Source organism: Gavialis gangeticus, unplaced genomic scaffold (genome assembly GCF_001723915.1).
Source record: "Gavialis gangeticus isolate Ggan-Ray unplaced genomic scaffold, GavGan_comp1, whole genome shotgun sequence".
Lineage (NCBI taxonomy): Eukaryota > Metazoa > Chordata > Crocodylia > Gavialidae > Gavialis > Gavialis gangeticus.
In genome coordinates this window covers 28,366,149-28,377,084 of record NW_017729028.1, presented here as the reverse complement: position 1 = coordinate 28,377,084, position 10,936 = coordinate 28,366,149, and the positions used below count along the sequence as shown (strand labels likewise).

Below are 10,936 nucleotides of genomic sequence, written 5' to 3'. Positions count from 1 at the left end.
GGGGTCCATGGAGCAATGGCCCAAGGGTCATGGTGCCGGAGCCCAGGGGCACAGAGGCAGCTGGGAAGTGTTGGGCCAGTGGAAGGAGGGGCAGGTGTGGGGGGACTTGCATGGGGTACAAGGCATGCTGGGGTGTTTGGGCTGGGTAGGGGAGCAGGATGCGTGGGGTTGTTCTGCCTGGAGGCCTGGACAGGGCCAGGGGGTGCAGGAAGAGGAAGGCACCTGGGCTAGGAGGGTGCTGGGCTAGCAGTGGGAGGGTGCAGTGTGACCTGCTCATACCTGTAGTTCAGGGGGATGAAGTAGAAGTTGGCAACCTGCACTGCCGGCCAGATCTGGGGGAGAGGCATAGCGGTTGAGGGGCACGGAGGCCTTTGCCCTACCCCAGGGCCCTGGGGCAGTGCTGCGGCCATGTACCCTTCCCCTCCTGCCCATTTCCCCCACCCCAGCACTGGCTCCTACCCTACCTCTTTGGGCCTCCCACCAGATTTGGGGAAAGCCCACTGCAGGCTTCTGCTGGGAGACCTCATGCCTAAGCATGAGCCCCAAGGTGGGCTGGGCCTTGCATGTGATAGTGCAGGGGGTGCACTGCCAGCCCACTGGAAACCAGTATGCACCAGTGGGGGCAGAGCTTTCAGTCTCCTGCTGTGCAGGTCTAAGCGCTTGTTCCATGATCACCTGGGCGCAGCCCCCCTCCCCTCCCTCAGGCACTTACATAGTAGTTGGTGACAAGGGCATCAGCATAGTCCTGCAGGCAGAGAAGGCCTGGTCAGTGCTCGTGGCCCCTTGGGCGAGCCCCACCCCTCTTGGGCCCAAGGCCAGGGACCTGCGGAGGTCATGTGGGGGATGCAGGTTCCTGCTATAGTCCCTGATGAATGGTTGCTTAGGATGTGGCTGCAGCAGCCACTCAGCTTGTGGCAAGCAAAGTGCCCCCGACCCCCTGTGCTGTGTGGGCCAAGCCCCCAGCTCTCGGTACCTAGGTCTGAGTTCTGGATGGGGATGGAAGAGCCATGGGCAAGAAGGGTTCATTCCCAAGTACCTGGCACCTGGGGGCCGTGATTAGACCTGGGTGCGGGGGATGCTCTGCCCTGAAGTCCCCTGTCCAGCCCAGCACAGCCCAGCCCCAGAGGATCATGCCCCAGGGCAGGGGGTAAAGATGGACCGCCCTAACCCTGCAACCCTGATGCGAGGCAGCCCATCTGCCCGCAGGTCTGGCTGCTCTGTGCAGCAGGCAAGACCTCTGCTCCCCCACACTGCCAGCAAGTGCCTGTAGGAGTGGCAGGGCCCCCTGGGGACATGGGGACTCTGCCCACAGCTCTCAGTGGACAAGTGCCCTGGGTAGCCGTGCTCACTAGCCCGCAGCCAGACAGGGGGCTGATACCCATTGCCTGCCTGCTGCAGCAGCCAAAGGGGATGCTGTCCTGGCAGGGCAGGTTGGGGGCAGTCCACTCCACTGGGGGTGCTGGGCTGTAGGGTGCAGGCAGGGAGGCCCGCTCTCCCGCCATGCCAGGAGGGACAGACAGTCGGTCCTGTGACTCACACCAGGGTCACCTGTTCCCGCCGTGAATCACGCCCAGACTCACTGACTCAGCCGCTTGCGTTGGTTTTGGGAGACCTGGAGGCCTGAGCCATCAGGGTAATGGTTTTGGGAGAGGCAGCCAACAGCAGTGCCTGGCGCACCCTCACCCATGGGACCTGTGCCCAGCACCTGCCCCTGCTGAGCCTCCCCATTACCTCCACTGGGGCCTCCCGGTCCGCGTTGCCAAGGTCAGGGAATGGCCTTGCAGCGGTCAGGCTGCTTCTATAGAGGACGGATGGACAGGGCACTGTGGCCACCCAGCCTCAGCACCTGTGGGGCTGAATGCAAAGGCGCTGGCCCCAGCCTTCTGCCCCCAGCACAGCCCCAGGGACTTACCCGCTGGATCTTTTCCCAGTTCTCTTTTGCAGACAGACTGTTGACCGCGCCAGCGATGGCAAGGAAGCTGCCGAGGAAGATAGGGGCGAAGCCAACCTGTGGGGGAAGTGGGTGAGTGCCACAGGGCAGGGCTGGCCCAGAGCATCCCTGTGCCCTGGCCCCCACCCCCTACAGATGGGTAATGGGGATCCGTGGAGCACTGGGGTGGCGGGGTGGGAGTGAGGGGGTGGGTCCAGGCTGCCTCAGGCTAAGCACGTGGCTCATTAGCCCTAGCAGAGTTGCTTGCATCGGTTTTGGGAGACCTGGAGGCCTGAGCCGTCATGGAAATGACTTTGGGATGCAGTCAACAACAGTGCCTGATGCACCCTCACCCATGGGACCAGTGCCCAGCACCTGCCCCTGCTGCTGTGGGGCCAAGGGCTGCCTCTGCTGACACTCCCCCTTACTCCCACTGGGGTCTTCCCAGCACTCTGTGGGGATAGGACGTGCATTGCCAAGGGCAGGAAATGGCCCCACAGCACTTGGGCTGCCCCTACAGAGGACAGGGATGGGCAGGGCATTGCGGCCACCCAGCCACAGCACCTGTGGGGCTGAATGGAAAAGGGCTGGGTCCAGTCCTCTGCCCTCAGCACAGCCCCAAGGACTTGGCCAGACCAGAAGTGACTGCAAGACCTGCTGTGCTGAGTATTTGAACCACAGGGAACTGATGCCCCCAGTGCCAGGGGGGCTGTGAGGCTCACAGCAGGGGACTGAGGCTGGGCCCTGCCCAAGCCCAGAGGACACCTGGCACCTGCATACACAGGTCACAGCAATGCCCACCCCTGCCCCATGCATACCAGCCCTGCCCCTCCCCATGAAGGCAGCACCCACCTGGTCCAGCACCATCTTCTTCACAGCCACTGTCTTTGTGCTGCCAAGGACAAGCCGATCCAACAGCCTGTACCAGCCTCCCAGCACAGGGCCCTGTGGGGAGCTGGGGGTCAGTGGGCTCCACCAGTGCTTGCACCACTGCCACGGGGCAGGGGAGGGCACCAGCTTGCCCCATGTGCTCCTGTCTGCACTTATGGCTCCTGGTGCTACAGCCAGGGCCTGTGGATGGAGGGCCAGGCCCTGCCATGGGCACAGCCAGGGCAAGCAGCCTCTGCAGCAGGATGGTCCCTAGGGGCAGCCAGAGGGTACCCCCCACACACTCCCTCCAGCTGGTTCCTGTCCTGCCCCATGGCAGGGCCCTGCTGAAGGGATGTAGCTTTTAAGCTGTGTACTGGGTACCCTGGTCCCTGGCTCCTCTAGTTGTGGCTGGTGGCTCCAGCGTGCTCTGTGCCCTGGCAATGTGGCCCTGCCCCAGCCACCCAGCTGGATCCCACAGGTGCTGCCTGCCCCATACGCCTGTCCGCAGTGGGGGCACTGTCCTGGGGATAGGGGTCTTGGGAGCAGGAAGGGGCAGAGGCTGCCTGGCTAGCACTGCTCCCAGCCACTCACTACTGCAAAGGCAGGGGGCTGGGGAGCGCCACAGCAAGACGGGGCAGGCAGGCAGCTCCCGGTGCAGAGCCCCAGGGCAGCAGGGTGAAGTGGGAGCAGCTGGGAGCCAGAAAGAGCCAAACTCAGCACTGGAGCTGCTGCCTGGCAGGAACAGGGAGTGGGGTGGGGACCGGGGCACCCACAGCGGCTAGCACTGCCCATGGCTGTGGCTGGCTGGCCCAGGCTCCCAGAATAAAGCTGGGAGCTGTTCCAGCCCCAAGGAACAAGGCTGCCAGGTGTCTGAGTGGCACAGCAGGGAGCAAGCTTCTTGCATAGGCCTCTCTCTGGTCAGTGCCTGGCACAGGGGCCGGCTGCAGGAGATATGTCACTGCCCCATGCCAGTGGACAGCAAGAGGCATGGACCCCTCCCTAGCCCTAGAGACTTCACTTGTCCCCCTCACCTGCTCAAGCCTGGCAGAGCCCATGCCAGAGGCTCTGGTCCCAAAGCCCTGGTGGGGTCTTTGGCCACAGCTCTGCACAGGGTGGCACTGTGAGGCCCAGGTGAGGCTGGGTTGGGCACTCACCACAAAGCAGAAGCCGATTGTCATCATCCTCAGGGTCCTGCGGCCACTGTGCCCCCTCAGGCCTTTCTGCTCTACCAGCTGCTGAGAGACCACATCTCCAATGCCCATCAGGGCCCCTGGGCAGAGCATGGACACAGTGATGAGACAGGGCTGTGCCCACTTGCCCCTCCAGGGAACTGCCAGGCTGGGCCAGACCATGGCAGCACCAGACACCAAAGGCAGGTGAACCCAGTGCCACTGGCACAGCGTGACTTAGCACCTTGGAGACCAGCTGGTGGGGCCCACAGGCAGGTACCCAGGCCAGACCTGCAGCTGGGTCAGCCCTGCCAGCACCTGGCCACTTGCGAGAGCAGTGGACAACTTCCATGCCCAGGGACTGTCTAGCCCCTTAGACACCCATCCAGTGCTGCAGCAGAGCCTGAATCAGTCTTGCCCAGGACCCAGCAGTCAGGAGTCCTTTGTCACCATTCAGTTGCCATGGGTTGCACAGGGGATAGCAGAGCTTTTCCTGAGCCCAGCAGAAGAGGCTGGGCTGGGTGCCAGCAGGCTGATCTGCTCAGGGGTCTGTGCCCTCGGAAGTATCACACTGCTCCAGCAGCCCTGCAAGGTGCCTCACCAAGCTGGAGGGGTACCAGGGGGCTGGGCCCAGGGAGGCCTGGCTGCACCCTTGCCAAGCTGAGCCCAGGAGGGGCCTAAACTGGAGTCAGGCCCAGTGGGTCCTCACCAGGCCCGAAGGGATTTAGGGAGCTGGGCCCACTGGAGCCTGGTTGGGCCCTCACCAAGCCAGCCAGGAGCCACAGGACTAGGCCCAGCCAGGTGCAAGCAGCCGCCAATGCAGCATTCCTGTGCCAGCAGCTGCTGACGTCACACACTGGCGCGGGTGCTCGTACGGGCTGAGCTGGCACTGGCGCAGTCCAGGCCGGTTGTCGTTTGGCTTTAGGAACATGACCCCGTCTCAGAGAGGTCACTGCTGCTGCTGGTGCCTGCACTGACTGCCTTTTCCAGAGCTGGTGATACCTAGCCCCATGCCCTGACAGGAGTCGGCACCTGTTGGCAGGAGTGACGTCACCACTTGTCTGTTGACTGTGGCCACAATAGAAAAGAAGCCACTAAAGAAGCTGGCCTATGAGCCCAGGGACCCCCAGGAAAGCAGGTGGGAAGTCCTTAGCTGCTCCCCCAGGTCTCTGGGGACAGTAAGCAATGGCAAGGTCAGGGTGAGCAGGGCACTAGCCCTGGGCACCAACTGGGAGGGGACACCTGTAGACCCCCCCGCCAGCTTTGTCACAGGAGGAGCAGCTCTGTGCCCAGGGTGGGAGAGGGGAAATGAGCCACAGGAGCTGGAACAGCCACAAGTCAATGTGGGGGAGCCAGCCATGGAACCCAGGTGTCTGGGCTGCAGGGGCCCAACAGGGCACCAGGCTGGGCTAATGCCCACCCCCAGCTTCAGAGGGAGCAATGCAGGCCCAAGGCACTCCCCAGAGCCTCATCCTATGGGGAGCAGGGAATGAGGCTCCGGGGAGCTGGACACTGGAGCCAGAGCAAAGGGCGCAGGCATGGCAGGGCCCACGCCAGCCTCCCATGCAGGACAGAGGTGGCAGCTGCAGGGAGTGGAGAAGGGGGAACGGATTGGGGGGGAGGGGCTGCTTACCAGAGAAGCTGCCAGGGCCCTGGCCAGCACTAGCCAGGGAAGGCAGGAGGCTTCCCCAGCACGACCACCCATGGGGTAGGGGGACATGCAAGCCTGTGGGGGCACCCAGCCACAAGCTGTCACAGGCCATGGCAGTGCTCCTGAGGCCGTGAGCAGGCTGCATCCCACACTCATTGAGAACGCTGCAGCCGTGCCCGCCTCATTCATGGCAAGGGCAGGCAGGCAGATGGGGCTGCCTGCCAGGCGTGACGGACATACGGGGCCAGTGCCAGGAGGCGCCTGCGTCCCCTGTGTGGAGATGGATGTCCCGCGCCGCGGTGACTTCACCACTCGCTCACACCTGGGCCAATGCCAACCCCCCGCCCCCTGCACAGGGATTGCCCAGGCGAGTCGGCCATTAGCCCTGATTGATTTCCCTGTGCGATGGACACAGGGCCGGGGGGCTGGAGCATGGGCTCAGTGGCAGTGGGAAGGTCGGGGGCTACACCCATGGGGCAGGAGAACTGTGGGCCCAGCCCCCACGCACAGAGCCAACCCATCTCAGCATGGCATCTATGGCCACAAGCTGCTTCATGGGGCAGCCCCAGCTTGGGGCAGAACAGTAGCCAGCGTAGCGGCTGCCAAGAGCAACAGGCCAAGCTGCGGCCTGTGAACGAGGGATGTGAGGCAGCCTGGGGCTGCAGGGGCTCTACTCCCTGTGCTGCAGTGCCCGGCAGGCGGCTGGCGGGACCGGGAGGGATGCCTCTGCTGCCCTGCTGGCTGTGCCCAGGTCACAGCCAGGGCATGAAGATCGCCAAGGCTTCCCTGGGTGCTGAGTCCAAGGGTAGATATCCCAGGTAGAGCAGGCAGGGGCAGGACAGACTCTGCAGCTTCCTGGGGAGTGTGGGGGCCCTGCCCAGGTGCGTGGGGCCCACTTGGCTCAGGGCAGCGCCTGGCGGAGCCGCGGCTGCTTCTCATTCTGGCCTCGGGCCTGGAAACAGCCCAAGTTTAAGTAGGCCACGGTGTCTGTGGTGCATGCAGGCGCGATTAGATCATCATCCACTGTCCATTTGCAGATTGCCCTCACCAGGAACGCCACGGCTGCTCGCACTGGCATAGCCACAAGGTCATGGCTACAGCCATGGGCTGCTCCCCACACCGCCTTCCCCAGCTGCTCCACTCCCCACCCGAGACACACATTGAAGCACCCCTGCACCTCCTCTCTGGCCTGCCGGCCCTGCTGCTGCAGGACGCAGGGACTGAGATGCCTGCCCTGGGCGCAGGCTGAACCAGGTCACCAGAGGACACTGGCAATTTTGGGATCCTATGACCGCAGCTTATGGGATCCTATGACCTCAGCTGACTTCCTGCCCTTTGGGCAGGGGGCTGGACTCGATGATCTTCCGAGGTCCCTTCTAGCCCTAATGTCTATGAAATCTATGAATGTGCTGGCACGTGGTCAGCGCCCACCGTGATTGCCTGGCACAGCTCTGCTGGTCTCTGCTGTAGCCCCTGGGTTAGCTACCACCTACTAGCTCCCCCCAAGCCCCCATATCCAGGCATCTCTCTGGGCACCAGCCCCACAGCGCCCAGCAGGTAAGACAGGGCCAGCCGCATATGGTGACAGCAAGGGGTCTTGGACAGCCCTGCTCTGGGTGCAGCTGGTTCTGCAAGCTCACAAGGCTGGCAGCGCTCTGTGCCCACATTGGCTAGGACAGGACCTGGGTGGCCATGGAACAAGTGCCACAGCCCAGGGTCTCAGGCAGGACAAGGGAGAGCCAGCAGCTCTACCGTGCCTTCACCAGGGTCCCGGGAAACCGCAAGGGAGAAGGTGCTGCACCGTAAGCCAGGCCTGGGGTCCAAGGACTACATGGTACCCACACCCTCTGCGTGCCCATGGCAGAAGCAGCCCATGGGGTAGGAAGCTCCCATACAGCCAGGGCTGTCCACAAAGGGAAGAGATGGAGCCTCCAGCCACCTGCACATCAGACCTGCCCCAGGCCAGCCTGGCAGCCTGGGGCAGAAGGGACAGCCCCTGGCAGGGAGGCCCCACTGCCTGCCTCCCCCACAACAGAAGCCTGCACAGTCCACAGCACAAAGCCATGGTCCCAGGCACAGGCGTCTGCTTCCAAGAGCTAGACGCTCTGCAGAGGCAGGAGAATTTCTGCAGTGCAGCTGTGTCTTGCAGAACCTGCTCCTGTGGCTGCCAGAGCCGCCCCCCATGATCAGGGACAGGTGCAGGGGCTCCTCTGCGCTGCTGGCACCCAGCATGCAGAGGGCCAGGTCTCCCTCACGTCAGAGCCACAGGTCAACGAGACCAGCTGCCCAGGGCTTTGCAGGCTCCTTGCCAGGGCCAGGTCCAAGTTGTGTGGGCAAGGGCCTGCACTGGGTCAGGAGCATCGTGGTCTGTCTCTAGGCAACAGTGGGGCTATGCAATGCCCAAGCCCCCTCCAGTCACACCCAGGATCCTGAGCCCCAGAGACGCAGTGACATCGTCCCATGGCCTAGCCCAAGAGATGGCTGGCAGCAGCAGCCCAGGTGCTGGGGGATGGGCCCCAGGAGGGCAAGGTAGCCTGGTGAACAGGGCAGGCACAAGGAGCTCCACAACCTGAGGCCAGGTGAGAGGCACTGTATGCCCTAGGCCACGGGAATTAGGACACAACTGCAACAGCGAGTGCCTGCAGCTCTGCTCGGGCCCTGCATAACCACTGCACCTGTGATGTGGACAACATGGAGAGGGTCCAGAGGAGGCCACTCGCATGATCAGGGGGCAGCAGGGCAGGCCCTACGAGGAGAGGCTACAGGATCTGTACCTGTTCAGCCTCCACAAGAGAAGGCTGAGGGGGGATCTAGTGGCCTGTTACAAACTAGTCAGAGGGGACCAGCAGGCATTAGGGAAGTCCCTGTTCCCCGAGCACTGCCAGGAGTGACCAGGAATAACGGTCACAAGCTGGCAGAGGGTAGATTTAGGCTAGATATCAGGAGGTGCTACTTCATGGTCAGGGTGGCTAGGATCTGGAACCAACTTCCAAGAGAAGTGGTGCTGGCTCCTACCCTGGGGGTGTTGAAGAGGAGGCTGGATGAACACCTTGCTGGGGTCGTTTGACCACAGTACTCTTTCCTGCCATGGCAGGGGGTCGGACTAGATGATCTTCTCAGGTCCCTTCTGACCCTAGAAACTATGAAACTATGAGACCCACACAGACAGGCTACTGCCAGACCTGCCCGAGGCCAAAGCTGAACAGCTTTGCCTGGCAGCAGGAGTGTTCCTCAGGGCAGGGCACTCCTGGTTGCAGTGGGGGCTCAGGTGCAGGCGCTAGGGATGACTGTGCTGGTGGCCTCACATCTAGGGCACCACGTTGCAGACAGCCCTGATGCCCCCCACTCCCTGTGCCTCACCTGGGCCTGCAGAGGGCCCTGCAAGCCCCACACAGGCACACGTGGACAAAACAGGCAAACCCATGGTCAAGAAGCTACCACCAGGCTGGGTGAAGGAGCAGATGCCCGTCACAGTGGGCTGCTGCAGGGAAGGAGCTGGCATGTGCACAATACGCTGTCACGAGCCCACGCTTGCTCCATGCAGTGGGGCAGGGAGCGCATCCAGGCTGGTGGCATGCACCACAGCTGGTTGGTGCACTACAGCAACCCCACAAGCTGCATGCTCACCTCTACCGCCAGGCACGGTCTTCCCGTTGCCCACAAAGAGTGCAGGCACCTCCCTCTGACCCCACGGGCCTGGCCCCAGCTCCAGCCAGCTCCAAGGGTGGGACCTGGGCACCTGAGGCCAGCTGCTCTCCCCAGGGCTGTGCCTCCCAGGGGGCGAATGAGCTGATAGCAGTGTGGGGGAGGGGGGCCTGGGAGGGGGCACTGTGTCCTTGAGACTGGTGGAGACATTTGCGTGATTGGGCTGGCACACCTGGCCCTGTGCCAGCACCACGATTTATTCCACCTTCTGGGCAAGTGGCAAGATGACAACCCTTTTAAGGAGATTAAATTGGTCCGGCAGGGTGCTGAGTGTGGGGGCTGAGAGCCATCAGCAGGCCCCACCCACAGGAGGTGCTCACGGACATGTGTGCCATGCTCTGCTCAGCACACAGCTTCATGTGTGAGGGCAGGGCCCAGCATCGGGGCTTCCTGCCCAGGTGTGTGGGACAGGGGCCCAGGCACGGGGGTCACAGGTGGCCCCGCTTCCTGTGTTGGCTAGTTCAGGGGCAGGAAAACTCCTTGGGAACCTACACCCACCTGCGCATGGGGCTGGGATCAGCCCAACCATCCACAGCTTGCAGAGGTCACCTGGGTGACTCATCTACCGTGGGGCATGGCCCCATCACGTGGCCACTGCAGACACACTACCAGAGGGGCTGCCCTGCGTTCCTGGTCCCAGTGGAGGAAGGGGTCCCCCAGCCAGCCTGTGACTGAGTTAGGGACAGAACCCAGGTGCCCTGTGCCGAGCCCAGAGCTCCCCCTGGGCTGCTGCTGTCTCGCCGCCCATGAGGGCTCTGGCCAAAAATCAGTGGCATAACATCCTGCAGCAGGGCAGGGCTGTTCTGCTCCCTGCACAGGCCCCAACCCAGCGAGAAGAAGGTCCAGCAGCTCCCTGGGCAGATGTGAGGCACTTACATCGCGGAGCCCAGGGTGGGCTGGAGAGCAGCTAGCACGAGCCTGGCTGGTAGCACATCCCCCCTATGCCTCCTCTGAGCCCCATGGGTTCAGGCCCTCTCAGCCCTCCCCGAGCCCTTTGCGGCTGCCGGCTTCTCGAGAGAGGACGGGGGTGTCAGACCAGATGCGGTACCCAGGAACCTTAGGTCTAGTTCTGGGGCTGGGCAGCACCAGGCACCCTTGGCCCCTGAGCTCACACCTGGAGCCCCACTACACCTCCCACCCGCTGGTGGCTCCTGCACCCCTCCCCAGGTGGGTTTGACCCCTTGGGCCTCTCCAAACACTGCTGGTATTGACCACCCGAGGCAGTTACCAGAATGAATCTGCACCAGCCCGTTCCAGCACCTACGCGCCCGGACCTAAGCAGCAGGAGGGGAACCGAGGGCCCGGTTCTTGTCAGCAGGCGCCAGAGCCAGGGGAGCCCAATCGTCTGCCCGCAGGGCAGGGACTGAGGGAGCCGCAGGAGCCTGGGGAGCCCAGGCCTGGGCAGTACAACTACCCCAGGGGCTCAGTACCAGCTCCGGGCGGCGGGCAGCCGCCCCTGCCCCGCGCCCTGGAAATCACAAACTGGGTGTGGGGGGGAGGACCTCGTGGGACTCGCAGCCGCCGGGAAGGGCAGTGCCGCGGTCTGCGCCGCCCCCCGCCCCGGGCCCGGACACGCACGTGGGGCGGGGACACGCACGTGGCGCGGGCCCG

General features: G+C 63.5%; 1 protein-coding gene and 1 long non-coding RNA gene across 2 annotated transcripts in view; one reads left to right on the top strand and one right to left on the bottom strand.

The window, feature by feature from the left end:
• Nucleotides 1–52: 52 nt before the first annotated feature.
• The window catches only part of MPV17 (MPV17, mitochondrial inner membrane protein), an 11,229-nt gene continuing 345 nt past the window's right edge, over nucleotides 53–10,936 (bottom strand). Inside the window, exons 2-6 of the mRNA XM_019520863.1 lie at nucleotides 3,955–4,070; nucleotides 2,783–2,875; nucleotides 1,913–2,008; nucleotides 713–745; nucleotides 53–332 (exon numbers count right to left, since the gene is read on the bottom strand). Coding sequence (XP_019376408.1) covers nucleotides 228–332; nucleotides 713–745; nucleotides 1,913–2,008; nucleotides 2,783–2,875; nucleotides 3,955–4,062 — 435 coding nt within the window. The 5' untranslated portion in view covers nucleotides 4,063–4,070 and the 3' untranslated portion in view covers nucleotides 53–227. The remainder of the gene's footprint in view (nucleotides 333–712; nucleotides 746–1,912; nucleotides 2,009–2,782; nucleotides 2,876–3,954; nucleotides 4,071–10,936) is intronic.
• On the top strand, nucleotides 7,030–8,881 carry LOC109300221. The gene is made up of 3 exons (XR_002098162.1): nucleotides 7,030–8,297; nucleotides 8,715–8,717; nucleotides 8,776–8,881. It is a non-coding gene; the product is annotated as an uncharacterized LOC109300221 (long non-coding RNA).